The sequence below is a fragment of the Salvelinus fontinalis genome, chromosome 26, assembly GCF_029448725.1.
Source record: "Salvelinus fontinalis isolate EN_2023a chromosome 26, ASM2944872v1, whole genome shotgun sequence".
Classification (NCBI taxonomy): Eukaryota; Metazoa; Chordata; class Actinopteri; order Salmoniformes; family Salmonidae; genus Salvelinus; species Salvelinus fontinalis.
The window spans coordinates 36,853,966-36,877,965 of NC_074690.1; the positions used below are offsets into that span (position 1 = coordinate 36,853,966).

General features: G+C 41.7%; 1 protein-coding gene across 1 annotated transcript; it reads right to left on the reverse strand.

Annotated features, from left to right (window-relative positions):
• Window positions 1–14,219: 14,219 nt before the first annotated feature.
• LOC129824230 (zinc finger protein 263-like) lies at window positions 14,220–17,900 on the reverse strand. Its single transcript, XM_055883707.1, has 4 exons — window positions 16,154–17,900; window positions 15,958–16,064; window positions 15,686–15,800; window positions 14,220–15,502 (listed from the first exon to the last, which is right to left on the reverse strand). Exons 1-4 carry the CDS (start codon window positions 16,359–16,361, stop codon window positions 14,445–14,447), a joined length of 1,488 nt encoding a protein of 495 aa, XP_055739682.1. The 5' UTR covers window positions 16,362–17,900; the 3' UTR covers window positions 14,220–14,444.
• Window positions 17,901–24,000: the final 6,100 nt, after the last annotated feature.

Consider the following 24,000-nt stretch of genomic DNA (forward strand, 5'->3'; position numbering starts at 1 on the left):
TCAGGTCATCTACAAGTCTTTGCTAGGTAAAGCCCCGCCTTATCTCAGCTCACTGGTCACCATAGCAGCACCCACCCGTAGCACGCACTCCAGCAGGTATATCTCACGGGTCACCCCCAAAGCCAATTCTTCCTTTGGTCGCCTTTCCTTCCAGTTCTCTGCTGCCAATGACTGGAACGAATCTCAAAAATCACTGAAGCTGGAGACTCATATCTCCCTCACTAGCTTTAAACACCAGCTGTCAGAGCAGCTCACAGATCACTGCACCTGTACATAGACCATCTGTAAATATCCCATCCAACTACCTCATCCCCTTACTGTATTTATTTATTTATCTTGCTTCTTTGCATCCCTGTATCTCTACTTGCACATTCATCCTCTGAACATCAATCACTCCAGTGTTTAATTGGTATATTGTAATTATTTCGCCACCATGGCCTATTTATTGACTTACCTCCCTTATCTTAACTCATTTGCACACACTGTATATAGACTTTTTCTACTGTATTATTGACTGTATGTTTGTTAATTCCATGTGTAATTCTGCGTTGTAGTAGTATGTGTCGAACTGCTTTGCTTTATCTTGGCCAGGTCGCAGTTGTAAATGAGAACTTGTTCTCAACTAGCCTACCTGGTTATATAAAGGTGAAATAAAATAAATAAAAAATAAAGGATAGATGAAGCAATATAACTTATTTGACACACAGTTAGGGAACAAAGACAATAAACTAGTTTCATGTAAACATAATTTCATCATATATTTAAAGGAACTATTGCATGCTACATGCTCCAAATTTTTTACCTGGACTCGAACGGACCTGATCATTAAAAAAGGGGGGTACCCGGACGGACCCGAGAACAATCAAACCCAATCCTGAACGGACCAGACGACAACCAACCTGTCCTAGACCAGACTCGATTGGACTTAAGTGAAAAAATATATATGTTTATCAGACAAGTTGCTCTTCTGGTTACTGAATATGTCTTTATATGTTGTCTAAGTCAATAAATTAACCTTATTAGTGTAAAGTAAATATGCTATGCAGAGCCATGGTCGTGTCCATTCGGGTCAACCTTCCTGTAGTTACATAGAACGGGTCTCGGATATACGGGATGACTCGTGAAGACCTGCATTATAGCTGATTTACATTCAGAGGTTCATCTCCTAGGGCTTTTAAGGCACACACATATATAAGTAGAGTTGTTAGGTATAAAGTGTATCCATATCAGATAGTGTGTAGAACATAATGAGTGGTGTTGATTGGCCTACATGAAAGAATATGCATAAAAGTACAGTAGTACTGATATATCTGTGTGAGAGTAAGTGAATTATGATTCACTTACTCCCTATTACAGGGGCTGAGTCACTGGCTTACTGGTGCTCTTTCATGCCGTCCCTAGGAGGGGTGCGTCACTTGAGTGGGTTGAGTCACTGACGTGATCTTCCTGTCTGGGTTGGCGCCCCCCCTTGGGTTGTGCCGTGGCGGAGATCTTTGTGGGCTATACTCGGCCTTGTCTCAGGATGGTAAATTGGTGGTTGAAGATATCCCTCTAGTGGTGTGGGGGCTGTGCTTTGGCAAAGTGGGTGGGGTTATATCCTTCGTGTTTAGCCCTGTCCGGGGGCATCATCGGATGGAGCCACAGTGTCTCCTGACCCCTCCTGTCTCAGCCTCCAGTATTTATGCTGCAGTAGTTTATGTGTCGGGGGGCTAGGGTCAGTCTGTTATATCTGGAGCACTTCTCCTGTCTTATCCGGTGTCCTGTGTGAATTTAAGTATGCTCTCTCTAATTCTCTCTTTCTCTCTTTCTTTCTCTCTCTCGGAAGACCATGCCTCAGGACTACCTGGCATGATGACTCCTTGCTGTCCCAGACCTGCTGTTTTCAACTCTCTAGAGACTGCAGGAGTGGTAGAGGATCGGCTATGAAAAGCCAACTGACATTTACTCCTGAGGTGCTGACTTGCTGCACCCTCGACAACTACTGTGATTATTATTTGACCATGCTGGTAATTTCTGAACATTTGAACATCTTGGCCATGTTCTGTTATAATCTCCACCAAGCACAGCCAGAAGAGGATTGGCCACCCCTCATAGCCTGGTTCCTCTCTAGCTTTCTTCCTAGGTTTTGGCCTTTCTAGGGAATTTTTCCTAGCCACCGTGCTTCTACACCTGCATTGCTTGCTGTTTGGGGTTTTAGGCTGGGTTTCTGTACAGCACTTTGAGATATCAGCTGATGTAAGAAGGGCTATATAAATACATTTGATTTGATTGCATGTGTTATGGAGCAGTGTGTATACAACGACTGTGTGTACACTGGGTGGTATTTCTATCCAGGAGAGGAAGTAGAGCTGGCTCAGTTCATCGCCACACACCAGTTCACTGGAGCAGTGCAGGTTCACCTCCAAGACTACTGCAGTACCCACACACACAAACACATGTAGAGAGATAGAGAGAGAGATACTGTAAGCATACATTCAGACATACATACAGTGGGGAGAACAAGTATTTGATACACTGCCGATTTTGCAGGTTTTCCTACTTACAAAGCATGTAGAGGTCTGTAATTTTTATCATAGGTACACTTCAACTGTCCAGAGAATCAAAAATCCAGAAAATCACATTGTATGATTTTTAAGTAATTAATTTGCATTTTATTGCATGACATAAGTATTTGATACATCAGAAAAGCAGAACTTAATATTTGGCACAATATTAATATTTTGTTTGCAATTACAGAGATCATACGTTTCCTGTAGTTCTTGACCAGGTTTGTACACACTGCAGCAGGGATTTTGGCCCACTTCTCCATACAGACCTTCTCCAGATCCTTCAGGTTACGGGGCTGTCGCTGGACAATACGGACTTTCAGCTCCTTCCAAAGATTTTATATTGGGTTCAGGTCTGGAGACTGGCTAGGCCACTCCAGGACCTTGAGATGCTTCTTACGGAGCCACTCCTTAGTTGCCCTGGCTGTGTGTTTCGGGTCGTTGTCATGCTGGAAGACCCAGCCACGACCCATCTTCAATGCTCTTACTGAGGGAAGGAGGTTGTTGGCTAAGATCTCGCGATACATGGCCCCATCCTCCCCTCAATACGGTGCAGTCGTCCTGTCCCCTTTGCAGAAAAGCATCCCCAAAGAATGGCGTTTCCACCTCCATGCTTCACGGTTGGGATGGTGTTCTTGGGGTTGTACTCATCCTTCTTCTTCCTCCAAACACGTCGAGTGGAGTTTAGACCAAAAAGTACCTATGATAAAAATTACAGACCTCTACTTGCTTTGTAAGTAGGAAAACCTGCAAAATCAGCAGTGTTTCAAATACTTGTTCTCCCCACTGTACATACACAAACAGTGCATTGCTGTGACTACTCATCCATTCTTGATAAAAATTAGTTGAGTGTGTGGAAACTGAAGAGTTAGAATTTCATGCACCTGTTTCTTGATGTTTGTGTCCCAAATTTGGACAGTTCTCTCAAGGAACGCCAAGATGATCGTGCTGTTGGCGAATCACAGTACACTAATCCTGTCATTGTGTGTCTAGGGAATATCCATCAAAATCATCATCATCAGGCCTCCCGAGTGGTGCAGTGGTCTAAGACACTGCATCGCAGTGCTAGCTGTGCCACTAGAGATCCTGGTTCGAGTCCAGGCTCTGTCACAGCCGGCCGCGACCGGGAGACACATGGGGTGCCGTGCAATTGGCCCAGCGTCGTCGGGTTTAGGGAAGGATATGGACGGCCGGGATGTCCTCGTCCCATTGCACTCTAGCAACTCCTGTGGCGGGCCGGGCGCCTGCACGCTGACACGTTTGCCAGGTGTAGTGTTTCCTCTGACACATTGGTGCGGCTTGGTTCCGGGTTAAGTGGGCATTGTGTCAAGAAGCAGTGCGGCTTGGCTGGGTCGTGTTTCGGAGGATGCATGGCTCTCGACCTTCAACTCTCCCGAGTCCATATGGGAGTTACAGCGATGGGACAAGACTAACTACCAATTGGGGATAAAAAGGGGTAAAACTCTCATTTAAAAAATTCATCATATGTTCCTGCTGCTCCAGGATGTTTGGTGGCTGGTTGAACCACATGTTTCTCCCACACCACCAACTCTAGAGACAGGACACAGAATAACAGTCCAGTTAATAAATTATTCATATAACAACTTGTTATGTGAGTGTCATTGTACTGCAGTGCAGTTATCCAGCCACCTTTTCCCCCACTAGACTGGTCCATTTCTAGCTCAATGATGAAGACAGATCAGTATTTGGGCCCATGACATACTAGGGAAGTGACCATAAGTGACATACTAATATGACCATATTATCATTCACATTGTCATTCACATATTTCTGCTACAGTGTGCACTAATGAACATGAACCTTGTCTTTCGCAAACATAGACTAGGGAGGAAAATACCATGCATCTGAATACGGAAACAGCTGGGGCACGTGGGTGAGGATGAATTCCACCATGATGGACTGGACCCTCACCTCCATAAAGACTCCTGTACTGTTAAACCCTGACGCCTCAATGTCTTTTAATCTGCAAACAGCCTCAGAGGGTTAAATCATCTTCAATCAGTGTAGATGAAGGGGAGGAGACAGGTTAAATAATGATTTTTAAGCCTTGAGACAATTGAACCATAGATTGTGTACCATTTAGAGGGTGAATGGGCAAGACAAAATATTTAACTGCCTTTGAACGGGGTATTGTAGTAGGTGCCAGGTGCACCTGTTTGAGTGTGTCAAGAACTGCAACACTGCTGGGTTTTTCACGGTCAACAGTTTCCCGTGTGTATACACCACCCAAAGGCATTCCAGCCAACTTGACAAACCCTGTGGAATTTGTCCCTGTGGAACACTTTCGACACCTTGTAGTTCATGCCCCGATGAGTTGAGGCTGTCCTGAGGGCAAAAGGAGATGCAACTCAATAATAGGTAGGTGCTCCTGATGTTTTGTACACTCACTGTATATTTCTGGATGTTATGTATCCCTGGAAATAATCAAAAGCTTGTCCAAAAAAAGTGGTCTCCTGGCCAACTTACTTATGGGGTAAATTGAGTTGCGGGACAAGGTAAGTTAAGCCGCCTTCAAATGTCTTTACTGAGTTAGATATTACCACTACCTTTATAAAACCATGTCTATATTTATTTCCCAAACACAATTCAACACAATCACAATAGCTTTTTTGACTTTTAATCATTTTAAGCATCTATTGACACAGACTTAACACTTTTTTTTACACTTTTAACATAGGCTAGGTTCTAGGTTAAGAAGAAAACACTTTGCTCAACTTGCCATTGGCTCTACCATTGGCTCAACTTACCCCAAGGCAAACATTTTGACTATATTAGCCCACACAGCTACAAGGATGCACTTTTGTGCTAGGTTTAGGACCTTATATTGAAGCTTAGAGAGAGCTCAACTGATGTATAGAACACAATAATGATCTGCTTTGATTTAGATACAAGCATCATGAAACCTAACACAATACATTCATTTGACTTGGTAGAAATCTGTTTTTTGGGCCTAACTTGATATACTACTTTTTCCATGTGGTTTCTTCCTTTACAGACCATGAAATGATAACCTCTTCCAAAATATTTGATCAGATGATACATTTTTTTCCTAGAAACAAAGGTGGCTCAACTTACCCCACACTCCTCTACCTGTCTTAGTACATTTCTTGATAGTAATTCAGATACTGTAATTCCATTCAGTAGGAGCGAAAAGGAGACATGGAAAACGAGAAGTGGTGTTTCTATTGGACGAGTTCAGGTAGTAGAGGTTCAAAATGTCAATATTTTCTCCCATTTCATACCTACTGAACGGGACCCAGCATAAATATGGCATATTGCTTTTTGTATCAACCTCTTTTCCACTAGGAAGCTGTGGTGATTCAGCTGCAGGACGAGAGGCTAGTGAAGATCAAGGATGTGCTGAAGGAGTTACCAGCTCCCCATTACAGGTAAACCTCCACCTATTCAGTAATTTCTCCTACTTTTATATAGAAAGAGTAAATGTTTGCAATGTTTCCATATATTACATGGATGGAACCATCTGTTTGTAAATTGGGATAAAAAAATTGTGCCATGTGTCGTTTTTCTCCAATAGTTTCAACTGTTTTCAAGCTACATCTACAAAATTAAACCCATTTTCCTCTCCCTTTGCCCCTTCTCCCTCACCCTGGTTTCTTTGGACTCTGCAGTTCCTGATGTGTCACCTTATCAAGATGGCTTCTTATTCCTCGCCATTGTTTGGGCTCCAAACCTTCTCAAGTGTATTTATCTACATGAGAGAGAAAGACATGAACGAGGTAGAGATAGTTAAAACAGTGTGTTTGCATTGTTCAACGTTATTTAACAGGTGACATCAGTAAGGGATCATAGCTTTAACCTGGTCAGTCTATGTCATGGGAAAAGCAGATGTTCATAATGTTTTGTACACCCAGTGCATGTAGATATCTTTGTTAGAAAGAATACTATATTTCCCTTGATGTAGTGATGCTGAATGTAAAAAATTGCTCAACTTACTTATCTGGGGTCCACTTACTGTCAAACTCACCCGTTTGGAAACAAACACATTACACTGCTATACTTGACCACACATACACAGGTACAAGACACAAACACACACACACGCTTACCTTACTTTCTGTGTGTTGGATGACACCCCAGATAGCCTGTAGATCCCATCTACAACCCCATGCTTCTAATGAATTCACTGCAGCTTCGCAGCACCTGAGGAACTGAGAGACAGACAAGATGATAATACTATGGAACTGACAGGGATGAACACCAGGATGCTAATATTTAACTTATTCAGATACAACATATTCTAACAGACTGAGGGAACCTGGGACTTACTCTCCTGACAGGTTATAGCCAGGTGGTCCAACAGGTGACAGCCAAACACCTTCTCATTGTTCCCTCCTTTTCTCCGGAGTCTCCGCATCTCTTATTTTCTCCTGCCTCAACTTCTCACATCCAGCCCTGTTGTCAACTATGTGTGTATTTAATATTAGTATTTTCTGTATGAATTGGTCAATTGTAACCAGTTGCGATTTTAACATGTAAATCTTGGTGGCGCAAAAAAAATAAAAAATTGGGGGAACACATGCCAGCAAAGCAAATACACAACACAACACTAAACAATACATTAATTACAGTATAAGGGTGAATCCTTACCACTGCTACACAAGACACCGGCTATCTGGTAGCGAAACAGTTAATTCAGCCTCATTTACTGCCTTTAAAAAAAAATGGCTGACTTGCTTAAAACCTCTCTAGGACAGGGGTGCCGCTAGCGGCACTCCTCCCACACTCCATTGAAAAGGCAGAGCGGCAAATTCAAAAAATACATTTTTTTTAAATATTTAACTTTCACACATTAACAAGTCCAATACAGCATATGAAAGGCAGACATCTTGTGAATCTAGCCAACATGTCCGATTTTTAAAATGTTTTACAGGGAAGACAAAATATGTAAATCTATTAGCTAACCACCTTAGCAAAAGACACCACTTTCTAACACCAATCAGTTTTTACGTCCATCACCAGCTATCACTAATTCGACAAAATGAAGATATATATAGCCACTAACCAAGAAACAACTTCCTAAGATGACAGTCTGATAACATATTTATTGTATAGCATATGTTTTTTTTGAAAAATGTGCATATTTATGGTATAAATCATAAATTACATTTCAGCTACACTCAAAAATTGCACCGAAAGCAGCCATAACATTTACAGACACCAACATCAAATACCTAATTACTCCTCATAAAACATTTCTGAGAAATACATACTGTGCAGCAAATGAAAAACAGGATTCTTGTGATTCCAGACAATATTTCCGATTTATGAAATGTTTTACATTGAAAACTAAATGTAGCGCTAAATTAGCATAGCCACGCCAGACAGACACACTTGGGCGCGCGCGACCAGTTGACATGCACGACAGATATATGAAATAACATTATAAATTTGGTCTTACTTTGGCTGATCTTTCATCAGAATGTTGATCAAGTTGTCCTTAGTCCAGAAGAGTCGTTCAATCCATTCAGAATGGCAACTTTCCATCTTCATTTAGCAGGGGTACTAGTCGAGTGGCACGGATCTCTCCAACGTAAACAAAGGAAACATTACGGAACACGGCAAAACTCCCGAAAAAATTCAAATAATCTGATTAAACTATATTGAAAAAACATACATTACGATGACATGGTCTCATTTATCAAATCAAATCCGAGCTGGAGATAGTTCACGTCAGAAACGGCAGCAAAACAAAACATGATATCTCTCCCAAGTCGACTTCCTGAAATTGACGGTCTCGCCAAAGAAATAGGTCTTATTTCACGTCAGAACAAGATAAACGCAAGATTTCTCTTCTGACGTCCTCTTGACACCCAGAGGAAGGCGTACGAGGTGTGTTTCGGGTCATAGGTGGCATGACCATGTATAGGCAGAGCGTTGAAGCGAGCATAAACATCTTGGATTTTACTTCCTGGTCGGGGAAAGTGCTGCCAAAGGACTTGTGTTCCACTCAGAGAAAAAATTAAAACGGTTTTAGAAACTATAGACTCTTTTCTATCCAATAGTATTAACATTATGCATATTGTAAGAGCAAAAATATATTAAGAGGCCGTTTGAAAATTTGCACATATTTTCCAGTTTTTCCAAAACGCCCCCTATAGCCCCTAACAGGTTTAAACAAATGTGGTTTCTACATTACTATGGCATAAGGAGAATACAAGCGGATAAGAGGCAATCCGTAATTTCGATTAAGACAATGAGCGAGCTAGGACGGACGTAGTCAATATAACTATTTATTCAGCACTTTTGAAATGTACAGCAACAGAATTCAGAACATGGGCCTTTCTTACAGTATTCTCCCTGTACACCAAGTCAGAACCATAGGATAAATAAAGGGGGCATGAAAGTGCTTTCAATATTTGATTATGACATTTCTCTAAAACAGGCTATATGCTACATGTGCACCACCAAGTCAGAACAGTAGGCTAAGTTATAAGGGGGAAAGGGACCACATTATTAGGGTGAGGCACATGGGCTAATAACAGCGTACCACAATGTACACTTAGTATACATTTCTTAGCTACAGTATACATATCTCTGAGGGGTCTTTGGCCTGGTTTGCTAACTACTTCTCTCAAAGAGTGCAGTGTATAAAGTCAAAGCATCTGCTGTCTCAGCCACTGCCTGTCACTAAGGGTGTACCCCAAGGCTCGATCCTAGGCCCCATACTCTTCTCAATTTACATCAACAACATAGCTCAGGCAGTAGGAAGCTCTCCCATCCATTTATATGCAGATGAGACAGTCTTGTACTCAGCTGGCCCCTCCCCGGATTTTGTGCTAAACGCTCTACAACAAAGCTTTCTTCATTTCCAACAAGCTTTCTTTGCCCTTAACCTTGTTCTGAACACCTCCAAAACAAATGTGATATGGTTTGGTAAGAAGAGTGCCCATCTCCCCACAGGTGTGATTACTATCTCTGAGGGTTTAGAGCTTGAGGTGGTCACCTCATACAAGTACCTGGGAGTATGGCTAGATGGTACACTGTCCTTCTCTCAGCACATATCAAAGCTGCAGGCTAAAGTTAAATCTAGACTTGGTTTCCTCTATCGTAATCACTCCTCTTTCACCTAAGCTGCCAAACTAACCCTGATTCAGATGACCATCCTACCCATGCTAGATTACGGATACGTAATTTATAGATCGGCAGGTAAGGGTGCTCTCGAGCGACTAGATGTTCTTTACCATTCGGCCATCAGATTTGCCACCAATGCTCCTTATAGGACACATCACTGCACTCTATATTCCTATGTAAACTGTTCATCTCTGTATACCCGTCGCAAGACCCAATGGTTGATACTTATTTATAAAATCCTCTTAGGCCTCACTCCCACCTATCTGAGATATCTACTGCAGCCCTCATCCTCCACATTCAACACCCATTCTGCCAGTCACATTCTGTTGAAGGTCCCCAAAGCACACACAACCCTGGGTCGTTTGTCTTTTCAGTTCACTGCAGCTAGCGACTGGAACGAGCTACAACAAACACTCAAACTGGACAGTTTTATCTCAGTCTCTTCATTCCAAGACTCAATCATGGACACTCTTACTAACAGTTGTGGCTGCTTCGCATGATGTAATGTTGTCTCTACCTTCTTGCATTTGTGCTGTTGTCTCTGCCCAGTAATGTTTGTACCATGTTTTGTGCTGCTACCATGTTGTGCTGCTGCCATGTTGTGTTGCTAGCATGTTGTTGTCATGTTGTGTTGCTGCCATGCTATGTTGTTGTCTTAGGTCTCTCTTTATGTAGTGTTGTGTTGTCTCTCTTTTCGTGATGTGTGTTTTGTCCTATATTTTTATTTTTAATCCCAGCCCTCGTCCCCGCAGGAGGGCTTTGCCTTTTGGTAGGCCGTCCTTGTAAATAAGAATTTGTTCTTAACTGACTTGCCTAGTTAAATAAAGGTCAAATTAAAAAATTCAATAAATCTCCCTGGCATATTACATAATTTATGCAGCAGTCTAGCATTTTCTCGATTTATGGTTCTTTCAAGACAAAAACAAGGTTGAATCATGACGTCCGTGATCTTCAGGTCAGAGCTCTAGAAAGAGGCCTGATTTGGAATTATGAGTTGGATGACCGTTCAAAACCTATTTTCCCAGTCGGAGCTCGTTCTTTACCAGAGTTCCCAGGTGTCTTGAACTCACTGAAGTACGAGGTTTCCCAGTTCCGAGTTTTCAGTTATTTTGAACACGGCAGAAGTAATGCTGGATTGACAGCGTGGCCATGGTATTCAACCTTTTCTGGCCCATTTTGTTGAATGTTTATCCTTTTACGCTTGGAAAAGAGACCCTTAAACACAGACTTGGACCACACACCCACTCCACTGAAATACAGGCTAGTAATTGCTTTGCAACGCTTGCAGTTAGCCACTGATTCCTTCCAAACCACTCATTATTGAATTTGTGATTCCCAATTTGTTGTGTAATGTTTATGTCCAATGGCCGATGAGCACCAATACGTTTTATCTATAATTGCTCTTCATCATTTTTCTTCATACGACAAGGATCGAAAAGGATTTGCCAGTAGATTGTCGACTTGATTCATGATGATGACTGCTAGCTTGCAAGCTAAGATTTTTAAAGAATGATGTTGACATAAGTCCAATCAAAGCTATGGTAGATACATGATTTGATGTCATTTTGTGGGAAAATCAAAAGAAATTGGCCAAGACCTCCACAAATCTGGTTCATCATTGGGAGCAATTTCCAAACACCTGAAGGTACCATGTTCATCTGTACAAACAATAGTACACAAGTATTAACACCATGGGACCACGCAGCCGTCATACCGCTCAGGAAGGAGATGCGTTCTGTCTCCTAGAGATGAATGTACTTTGGTGTGAAAAGTGCAAATCAATCCCAGAACAACAGCAAAGGACCTTGTGAAGATGCTGGAGGAAACAGGTACGAAAGTGTCTATATCCACAGTAAAACAAGTCCTATATCGACATAACCTGAAAGGCCACTCAGCAAGGAAGAAGCCTCTGCTCCAAAACCGCCATAAAAAAGCCAGACTACGGTTTGCAACTGCACATGGGGAGAAAGATCGTACTTTTTGGAGAAATGTCCTCTGGTCTGATGAAACAAAAATCTAACTGTTTGGTCATAATGACCATCGTTATGTTTGGAGGAAAAAGGGGGAAGCTTGCAAGCCGGAGAACACCATCCCAACTGTGAAGCACGGGGGTGGCAGGATCATGTTGTGGGGGTGCTTTGCTGCAGGAGGGACTGGTGCACTTCACAAAATAGATGGCATCATGAGGGAGGAAAATTATGTGGATATTTTGAAGCAGCATCTCAAGTCAGGAAGTTAAAGCTTGGTCACAAATGGGTCTTCCAAATGGACAATGACCCCAAGCATACTTCCAAAGTTGTGGCAAAATGGCTTAAGGACAACAAAGTCAAGGTATTGGAGTGGCCATCACAAAGCCCTGACCTCAATCTTATCGAAAATGTGTGGGGAGAACTGAAAAAGCGTGTGCGAGCAAGGAGGCCTAAAAACCTGACTCACACCAGCTCTGTCAGGAGGAAAGGGCCAAAATTCACCCAACTTATTGTGGGAAGCTTGTGGAAGGCTACTCGAAACATTTGACCCAAGTTAAACAATTTAAATGCAAAGCTACCAAATACTAATTGAGTGTATGTAAACTTCTGACTCACTGGGAATGTGATTAAAGAAATAAAAGCTGAAAAAAATAATTCTCTACTATTATTCTGACATTTCACATTCTTAAAATAAAGTGGTGATCCTAACTGACCTAGGACAGGGACTTTTTACTCTGATTAAATGTCAGAAATTGTGAAAAACTGAGTTTAAATGTATTTGGCTAAGGTGTATGTAAACTTCCAACTCTATATATTTTCTTTGCATTTTTGCAAACTGATATTTGACACGTATTAATGACAAAATAAAATGCTAAACAGGCAACAACAACGGTAACGTGACATAAGGATTTCATAAACATTTACAAAGCCCCATTAATATTCTATGCTGTTTTGTTTTCTTCATTGCATTTAATTGTGCTTTATTGTTTCACTCTGAAGTGCATTGCTTTACTGTGTTATACTGAGCTGTGTTTTGAGCCTTCTGCTGGATCATGCTGTTTTGTGTTGTGTTTGTGGCACTCTGTAAAGTAAGAAAACAGCCAAATCATCTTCTCAATATTTGTACACCAATACAACACTTAATGCGAACACTTAAAATCTAAATGTGCATCCCTCACATTGTACAGCATACATCTCTCTTCACTTCCCCTAATGTATTTTTTCCCACAAAATAAACAGGCCACCCCTTTCACCCGAACACTCCTAGTCTCCCTCTCAGTGCCGTGGTCTGAGGACACGTTTTTTTTTTTTTTTTTGGGGGGGGGGGGGGGGGGGGGGGTTGGATAAACGCCGAAAATAAGATCTGTGGTAACACAGGCTTAGGAGCTCTTATACTTTTTGTGCTGAGAAAATCTTCATTAGCTAACGCCAGTTTTTGTGAATTTTGAAGCATTTACAGAATGTCATCAAAACACATGAAACACATAAAGGCTTCATAATACATAAAAGGTCATGTTAACTGACTGACATTATTTAATAAAAAATATAAGCCTGTGTTTTTGGCGTTTATTCAAATTCCCCATAGGCTTTGACCAACGAGCCATGGCTAACTCATTTCAGTTTTTTAATACTACAAGCTGGCGAGCTCTACTGTGGCGCTCTCACTGCAGCGGAAGTCAATTGAACCACACGTTGTGACTGCAGGCTGGTTGTAGAACATGAAGCCTCCGAACCTGACTCAACCTCTCCATTCCCGACCCTTACCTTCCAACCCCTATCACACTGTCACAGTTGCTCCTCTCGAGTTTCAGGGTGACTTAAGAGGTAAAAACAAGAATAAGAAAGAGTAAGAGAGGTAAGACTGTTCCTACCTTCACTGCACCGGCACATCCAAGAAGCAGCAACCTACCGACTCTGTTGATTGGCAAATCAGTGAAACAGTAAATCACTCAAACTAATCATATCAATCTATTTAACTGATCTATTTAGCTATCTACAGCAGGGATGGGCAACTGGCGGCTAACCTTTTGTAGGCCCACAGATCAATTTCCAAAAACTGAAAAAATATATGCACGTAAGGCCCCAAAAAGGCTAGGGCTGGCACTGATTGCACGTGTGGGTATGGATGTGGGTAAGTAGACACTGCTCACTGCGTGATTGCACGTGCGGCCCCTCATGATAAATTCACATTTTTAGTGGCCCCCATCAAACTTGCCCATACTTGATCTATACTATCTAATGTTCTTTGATTCAGATTACCAGTTTTATCCTGTACCGGTGCAGTGTCAGTTTAGACAACGTACATAGTAAAGCATAGTTTGCAGATGTAAAATGTAAAGCTGTATGAGCATGTATAGCCTATGACACTGAAACAAATATTAAAACTGCCTAGTTTTGAGTTGACATAACTAAACATTTTAAGGCAGCAGAGTAACGTGAAAATACAACTTGGGAAATCAAGTTAAGTTATTAACTAGACCTAATATGAGACTGTCCCTTTGGAAAGAAGTGACATCCCAGCTAGTGTTGGTCTAACTATACAAAACACATACTAAAAGGATCCTATAAATGATTTATCTAAAAGCAGATGGACTCTTCCATGACATAATTTTTAATTAATATAAGATGTTTATGATTTTGTTGCCAAAAACACATTAACAGTTGTAAATAGGTTGTTAAAATGAAAGTGAAGAGCCATCAACAGACAAAGCATTTCACAAATCAATTGGGAGAAAAATATTGTAAAATGTCTCTGTACCTTCTAAATACCTTCTGTACAACATTTTCAAAAAGAAAGTATGCAATTATGTCCCTATTAGTTCCACCTGGTCTGAGACAACATAACACTTGTGTGTGGATCCAAGGGGTATCGGGGTACAACATTTTGAGACACTGGACTCTCTCCTATGTGAGTTCTCTGATGTGACTTCATACTGGAGCGCCGGGTGAAGCATTTCCCACACTGTGTGCACTCGTATGGCTTCTCCCCACTGTGGACCACAGCATGTCTGATGAGGTTCCACTGCTTGGTGAAACTCCTGCCACACTGTTCGCAGGTGTGCGGTTTCTCTCTGAACCGCTTCTCAGTGGTGCCGCCCGACCTCCACCGAGTCCTCATTCTCTTCACCATGTTAAAACTACTGCGACTCAGGCTGTATCCAGAGAAGGTGGAGGTGGTGGCCATGTTTGACCCTGTCATGCACTCACTCATTCTCACTGTTGATTCTGAAGCCCTGTACTGATGCTGCCTTGGCTGTAGAGCTAAACTATTTCCATCATTATTTGAGTTTAGCATCTCACTGCTCTGTCCTTCTGGCATCTGTTGTCTAGTCTCATCAGCCAATGTCCTGATATGTCTTTTCATCTGTGCTGCTGTACTGAACATGTTAGCATGTGGTTTCCCTTTAGAGTGAAGTGATGGCCATACATCATCTGTCATAGTAGGAAGGGATGGAAGCCCACTGTGAGATGGGAAAATTGAGATATTCTGAGAGTACTCTTCTGACGCATGAAAGGAGAAAATTGGGTGGCCATCAGGGTCAGTGTCTCTGCCTGGATCCACAGAGGTCCACAGCTGCCCATCAGTCTCATCCATGACAAACTGGTCAGGTCCTGCCAGGGCCGTGGTCTGATCAAGATCCTCCTCTTTCTCATCCTTCACCATCACTAGCTCTAGTGAGTCCTCATCTGGCCCGTGCTGCTCTGTGCTGAACACGTCTGTAGATGTGAGCCGGGGTGTGTCTGGTTCCTCTGGACCATCAGAATTGGGGTAATGTTCCACTGAGTCTTCAGGAGATATGTTGGGTTGTGGGATGAAGTCCTCAAAGTGCCGTTGCTCAAAGGATGGTGGTTGCCCAGGCTTGGAACCAGACTCTAAAGATTTAGGATAAAATACACATTACAAAAGACCCTTAAGTTGGAAGACATGACTGCTTTAGAACTGACTGTGAGTGTACGCGCCCTAGGTTTAGCTGAATTGAAGCCAATGAACACGCATACCACCACACCCACACAGTCTTTCATAGACAGAGCAGTACCCCTTATGGTCGCACCCACCCTCTCCAGTGATCCTGAGCTCTTCCTGAGGGTCAGTCTTCCACACATCCTCTGCTGTCTCCTCATCTTTGATCAGTATGGGTTCAGTCTCTACTCTCTGCTCCACATCTGTAGGCTGTAACAGTGGACTGGGGTTATTACTCTGGACACACCATATTTAACACTTTCATTCTCATGAATCACACAAAAGCAGTAAATTCTCCTGAAAATCCAATAACAGAATTGATCCAAGAGGTCAGATCTCTGTAATTGTAAAAGGTGATGTATCACACCTGGGGTTGAGAGTCCTCTCCATCTCTCCACTGTGAGTTACTCCTCTGCTTGTTCAAAACAATCTTGACTGGATATGAAGATCTTGCTGATGCCATGGGGTAAAAAACTGGAAAATAATTGTATTGAGTCATATTAGGGCTAGTCAGACATTTGGGTTTTGTATATGCAATCAATTTATCATGAATAACACATTACCTTTTCTCCTGACTCGCGTCTTCTTCAACTCGCCCTCCATCATTTGACACTTCCTTTTCAGTGCATCAATATCTCGCTGGCTTTGGGTCATTTCCAAACGTATAACTGCACAGCTATCATCAACCCGTTTGTTAATTTCTGCTACAGCTGCTTTAGCTAATACCTCCATAATGGATACCAACTGCGACTGAAAATTGCAGCTGGCCATCTTGTCCAGTCCAAATTACAGAATTTGTATTCTCTGTGTGAAATAAAGTCTCCAATTTCCAAGCTAATGCGCAACAAACAATCCGTAGATGTTTACAAATTGCAACAATATTGCTTGTGGGAGATGCAGGCGAAATTGCAATCGCGCTTTCCTTCAACACGTGACATAAATATGTACTACCGTAAATATAAGACTGCAACAGCCCTTCAAAATTGATATAATTATCACTAGCCTGGCCTGGCCAGGTAAAAACGAGGTTCTGTTCTAGTCTGCATGTAGAGAGTGCAACTAGATTCATGTAAACTTAAAATAAACGTAATTGAATTATATATTTCAAGTAACTATTGCATACTACATTAACTATAGCTGATTAACATTAAGAGGTTATTCTCTTAGGGTTTTTAAGGCACATACATATCCACTGAGTGCACAAAACATTAGGATGCCTGCTCTTTCCATGTAATAGCTTTCATCTGGATAGTCTAAGACCCCTTATTGATGCCATCTGTTTATTCCACTTCATTCAGTGTAGATGAAGGGGAGAAGACAAGTTAAAGAAGGATTTTTAAGCCTTGAGACATGGATTATGTATGTGTGCCATTCAGAGGGTGAATGGGCAAGACAAAATATTTAAGTGCCTTTGAACAAGGTATGGTAGTAGGTGCCAGGTGCACTGGTTTCGAGTGTGTAAAGAACTGCAAAGCAGCTGGGTCTTTCACGCTCAATCGTTTCCCGTGTGTATCAAGAATGAGCCACCGCCCTAAGGATATCCAGCCAACTTGACACAACTGTGGCAATAAATCAAATCAAATGGGCCAGCATCCCTTTGAAATGCTTTTGACACCTTGTAGAGTCCATGACCTGACGAATTGAGGCTGTTCTGGGGGCAAAAGGGGGGGGGGGTGCAACTCAATATTAGGAAGGTGTTCCTAATGTTTTGTACACTCAATGTAGTGGTATTAGATATAAAGTGTATGCATATCAGATAGTGTATAAGATAGCGAGTAGTTGATTGAGCAACATGAGAGAATATGCATAAAAGTACAGTAGTACTGATATATCTGTGAGAGTAAGTGAATTATGATTGTATGTGTGTGTATGGAGCAGAGTGCATGCAATGACTGTGTGTACACTGACTGGGTGGTTATTCTCTACAGGAGAGGAAGTAGAGCTGACTTCATCACCCACACCAGTTCACTGGAGCATTGCAGGTTCCCCTCCAAGACTAGAACAGGACCCACACAAACACACCTGTAGAGCGAGATGCAGAGAGATCAAGTGTAAGCATACATGCATTGTTGTGACTACTCATCCATTCTTGATTAAATGATTTGTTTATGTGGAAGTTGAAGAGTTAGAATGACATGCACCTTTGTATTTGTCCCACATTGACAGTTCTGTCATGGGACGCCAAGATGATTGTGCTGTTTGTGAATTGCAGTACACTGATCATGTCACTGTGTCCAGAGGGAGAATCCATCCAAATCATCATCATCATCATTGAAAAAATAAATCAGTTTCATCAGAGGAAAAGAGAGACATGCTCCAGGAGATGACATTTGGTGGCTGGTTGAATCACATGTTTCAGTGCAGCTACCTCCCTCCACAGTCAATGCAGTTATCCAGCCACCTTTTCCCTCACTAGTCTCATCCATTTCTAGCTCAATGTCACCACATGATGACAGGTCAGTCTTTGGACCCATGGCATTCTAGGGAAGGCAGATATTATCATCCATCAATATAACTTATATCAAAACAATAATCCAAACACCAGCAGTGTGGTCATTGAGAATGACTGTGATGATGATGTTGATGATGCTTGAGTTGGTGATAATGGTGGTGGTAAACAGGTGCGGACTGGCCGAAATGCCAGAGGGGCTGGTCCATTTTTTGTGCAGTGGGCCTGTCTAACTAGTTTTTTTTGTGTGCAAAATGATCATGATCTCCATAATAATTGGGACCTCAATAAAAAAATAATGCATGTGTGGGGGCCTCTGGGAAAATAATTGTCTGGTATGTTGCTGGTAAACTCACCAAGAACCCACCCAGCACAACCTGTCCTTTCTTCTCACCCAGCAGTCAAGTGCTTTTTTCATCATTGGCCAACATCCCAAGAATTTGTGTGTCATCCTTCAAACTGCAATTTAATCAGTTATGTACATTTCAAGTCAGTATTTATTAGTCTAGATCTGGTGTACCAAGTAATAATGTGTGTGTACCATGTGTTTGTCCAGGGCCGGCCTGCCTATTAGGCAGGATTAGGCAATGCTGCGGCGCTCCACCAACGTTCCGTCAAAAAAAAAAAATCTAACATAAATACTGTAGCAGATATAGCTTAAAGAGTATGTGAACTTTTATGTAACCTCCAGGCTGGAGAGAAAATTAATGACAATGTAATGAGACGGACACTTTTTACATCATGCACGTTTCACAGATCAAATAGCCTAACCTAAATGGAGCCCAATCAAATAAAAAATGCACTGACATGTTAAAACCTCTTTGGGATCGGTGTCCTTCCACGGGACAGTTGAGCTAACGCAGTAAGTAACAAGAATATTTCCCAGGACATAGATATATCTGATATTGGCAGAAAGCTTAAATTCTTGTTAATGTAACTGCACTGTCCAATTCACAGTAGCTATTACAGTGAAATAATACCATGCTATTGTTTGAGGAGAGTGCACAATTTTTCAACATGAAAAGTTATTAATAAACAAATTAGGCACATTTGAGCAGTCTTGATACAAAATTTTGAACAGAAATGCAATGGTTCATTGGATCAGTCTAAAACGGTGCACATACATTGCTGCCATCTGTTGGCCAAAATCTAAATTGCACCTGGGCTGGAATAATACATTATGGCCTTTCTCTTGCATTTCAAAATGATGGTACAAAAAAATACAAAAGCCCGTTTTTTTTCTTTGCATTATCTTTTACCAGATCTATTGTGTTATATTCTCTTACATTCCTTTCACATTTCCACACACTTCAGTGTTTCCTTTCAACTGGTGCCAAGAATATGCATATCCTTGCTTCAGGAGCAACAGGCAGTTGGATTTGGGTATGTCATTTTAGGGGAAAATTGAAAAATAGTGGCGGATCCTTAAGAGGATTTATTAACAAACACCTGCCTGTTTTATAAATGGTAGGCGTACCACATGGATGGGCATTCATAAAAATCCATTGCAGGCCTTACACTGTAAGCTACACCCCAGTAAGACGTCTATATTTGGTTCCAATTTGGTCCGGTCTGGACCAGACTTGATTTGGTACAAACATACACTATATATACAAAAGTATGTGGACGCCCCTTAAAATTAGTGGATTTGGCTATTTCAGCCATACCCATTGCTGACAGGTGTATAAAATCTAGCACACCGCAATCCAGTCTCCATAAACAAACATTGGCAGTAGAATGGCCTTACTGAAGAGATCAGTGACTTTCAATGTGGCACTGTCATAGAATGCCACCTTTCCAAAAAGTCAGTTTGTCACATTTCTGCCCCGCTAGAGCTGCCCCAGTAAACTGAAATGTTTGTCAGGAGCTTCATGAAATGGGTTTCCATGGTCGAGCAGCCAGTCACAAACCTAAGAACACCATCCACAATGCCAAGCGTCGGCTGGAGTGGTGTGAAGCTCGCTGCCATTGGACTCTGAAGCAATGGAAACACGTTCTCTGAAATTATGAATCAGGCTTTCAGAGACAAATCTTGGTTTGGCGGATGCTAGGAGAACGCTACCTGCCCCAATGCATAGTGCCAAATGTAAAGTTTAGTGGAGAATAAATAATGGTCTGGTGCTGTTTTTCATGGTTCGGCTATGCCCCTTAGTTCCAGTGAAAGGAATTCTTAAAGCTACAGCATACAATGACATTAGATGATTCTGTGCTTCAAACTTTTTGTAAGGCCCTTTCCTGTTTCAGCATGACAATGTCCCCGTGCACAAAACGAGGTCAATACAGAAATGGTTTGTTGAGATCGGTGTGGAAGAACTTGACTGGCATGCACAGAGCCTCAACCCCATGGAACACCTTTGGGATGAATTGGAAAGCCGACTGCAAGCCAGACCTAACTGCCCAACATAAGTGCCCGACCTCAGTAATGCTCGTGGCTGAATGGAGGCAAGTCCCTGCAGCAATGTTCCAGCTTCTAGTGGAAAGACTTCCCAGAAGAGTGGAGGCTGTTATAGCAGCAAAGGGGTATTAATGCCCATGATTTTGGATTGAGATGTTCGACAAGCAGGTGTCCACATCATTTTGATCATGTAGTGTAGATGTCTATAAATGACGTCTTTTCAACTTTAATTCAGAACAGAAAATAAACCAGATTTCAACATTTGGAAAATACATCTTATCAATGTCTGGAAAATATGTATTTTCTACGTCCGGAAAATGTATTTGACCTTTCATTCAGAACCTAAAATGAACCTAACTTCAATGTCTGGAAAATACATATTTAAAATGTAAAAAATTCTACCTTATTTTGCTTACTGGGACTATTCTAGTTTTGCAGGGGTATAGTAGGGCGAAACATTTTTTTGTCTCACCTAAGACCAGGCCTTTGTGTGTCTGCTTGTGCTTTTTTCATCGATGGCCACCAATCCAATCATTCTTATGTCAACCTTCCAACTGCAATTGAATCAGTTATGTAAATTTCAAGTCAGTATTTATCAGTCTAGATCTGGTGTACCACATAATAATGTGTGTGCGCGCCTGCTTGTGCTTTCCTTGTTAATTTCCCTATCAGCGTCAACAAGGACACAGATTACATTTCTATCCTCACAGGGTCCCAGCAGGATAGAGTGGTCGTACACGTGCATCACTGGGGAAGGCACTGAGTATGTAGACACCTTCAACAGACTAGGGACAAAAGCATCACAGTCTTCATTAGCAGGCATTGCAGGCGTACTAGAACACATGATGACTAAAATGTAATCTATGTACCAATGTTGAAGTACTCGAGACCGGTCTCGGTCCACAGACCAGATATTGAGTGTCTCAGTGTCGGATACATTTGTACTCTGACTCGTAATTTCTTCCGGAGCCCAACAGAGTAAAAAACTCATAATTATCAGCTTCAATTCAGTCAGCGCATAAAACTGCTTCGCCGGGCCAAATATATACACTCCTTTCTTGAAACATTTATATCTTAACAGTCTTTATATCTATTTTAGACATGTTTTCACAGTGGTGAACCTATAGGCCTTCAGTGTGTGACAGGTTAGTACAGTGGCGAACCTATCGGTCTTCAGTGTGTGACAGGTTAGTACAGTGGTGAACCTATAGGCCTTCAGTGTGTGACAGGTTAGTACAGTGGCGAACCTATCGGTCTTCAGTGTGTGACATGTTTGTGATTCTGAAAGGACAGCAACCATAATACCAATATCATCTGCAGGCAGCAAGAGAGTGCAGCTCTCAGCTGATTTTGGCATGTAGCAACTCACAGAAGAATGACATCGGTAGCCGGTAGGGTTGGAAAGACGTTTCAACTCAGTTAACATTGACTAGTAAATATCCTAAGGCAACAATGGGTATGCAAAAAAATGTTGTACAAAATGTTAGTTAGCAGGCTATTTGTGATGTGCAATTGTTATCATGCACTGTTTGCATCAGGGGTGTATGCATGAATGGGCCTGGGTGGACACAGATCCACCCACTGGGGAGCCAGGCCCACCCAATCAGATTGATGTGGTTTAAGAATTGTTGTGGACTTAGATCATCAAATGTGTTTTTTTCTATTCAAAAAAGTGTGATTTTGAGAGTGAAAAGGTGAAAAATATTTAGGAAAGCGTATCAAAAACCACAGGGAAACATAGGATTTTTCACACATGGTGTCTTTACTTCGCTGGGCAGGCCATTTGGGTAATATGACAAAATTAGACTACACCACTGCATAGGGCCGATGGAAAGACAGCAGTCACACACAGCATGATGTTAAGGATAAGCAGTCCATAAACTCAGACATAATAAGCCAGTAGGTCCCAAACAGAAGAATATAAAATCACAACCATTAAGCATTTCCCAATCGAGAAGTCAATTACTTCCCATTGCAAACAAATTCCCGTTAGGCACACAAAGTAACCGGTGATCTTAAGTTTAAAGTGGAACTGACAGCATTTTAACTACTTTGCAGATATGAAACAAACAGACAATCATAATATCAGTCGAAAATATCAAATTCACAGTTTATGCTAGAAAACCAACTTCATAAGAGGTTTTAAAAATAGGTTATATTTGACTCAGTGTTTCATGACGTATAATAGGCATTGTTGGCAGAATAGATGGATGCAGTTCAATGCATGAGTAATATAATTCACCAATACATTTCTTGGTAGTCCAAAAAATATTGCTATCAGGTTGTAAATTACAGCTGGCCTGGTACATTGTTTGTTGCCTCCATTCGGGGTGCACGCTTTCAGTTTAAACGACTCAATATTCGGATTTTTATTGTTAACTAAGGCTGGGAATGTCAATACTGTAATGACCCGGCTGGGTCATTAAAGAGGAAAGAGACGGACTCTAGGTGTACAGGTTAGAACACAGGTTTATTCCTAAACTGGGCTATTGTTCAGGCCACAGCCCACGCCGCTAAATGCCGAACATACACAATTATACATGTCGAGTTAAGGTCACTCTCATAGGAACAGATCAAGGCCCGAACAGAAGAGAGAGATATGAGACACTCATCCCTCTTTATGCATTTCCAAATCCCGCGGGATTACCCATCATACCCCCCCAACCTTTCCATCTGTCCTGACATATTTAACCCCTGCTAGTAGCCATGAGAACCATAACACACCCACAAACACAGAACACAATACCGGGTCGTTACAATACAATCAAACTAGCAAGGGATATGAGCACAAGTCAGTCATAACGTAGCTAACAATCTAGCATATTTATTTATGTTGCAATCTAAAAACACAGCGCCTAATGTTAGCTAGATAGCTTGCGAGCTAGCAGCTAGGAGGAGTGGGTGAGTGACGGACTTTTCCTCCGCATGTAGGTTTTTTGGTGTACACAGCTAAAGATGCAGGTGTCATTTGGTTAGCTAACAAGAACTGGAACGACTGTTATTCAGCTAGCATATCTCTTGCATTCGCAAATTCACTCTGGCTATCTACTCCGATGTCAGAGCACTCATCTGAGTGTGCCAGAGCGAAGAACTGATTAATTTACAAACGCGCAACACCTGCTGAATGTGACCAGTGTCAGTAAACGTATGCAAAAAAAGAAATAGTTAAAAATAGTCCATCGTTTATTAATGCAATTCTGAGGGCCAACTAGCTGCAAAAGTTTGAGAGGGTTTATCTAATGTTCCTTCATTAGATTTTAGCACATCTTGCTTTGCGTTAGCATTAGTTGATGATCTTGTTGATGGGCATAACTGATGTAGAGAGAGCCTACCTTTTCATGGTTGTTTGATAAATAGGACTATAACGTTTCCAAATGTAAGAGGACTCCCGTGGTGTTTACATCTTTCCAGAAATCCTTTCAGGTGTATTTTGTAGCTTTTGGTGAATGCATTCTAATTATCTGAAGTCACGCTGTTGCGACTGCCTGTAAACATACAGTCCAGTTCAAAGTGAATGATGGCAGGCCGTGTTGCAAATGGTTTGTTTGTATATACTGTATATACTG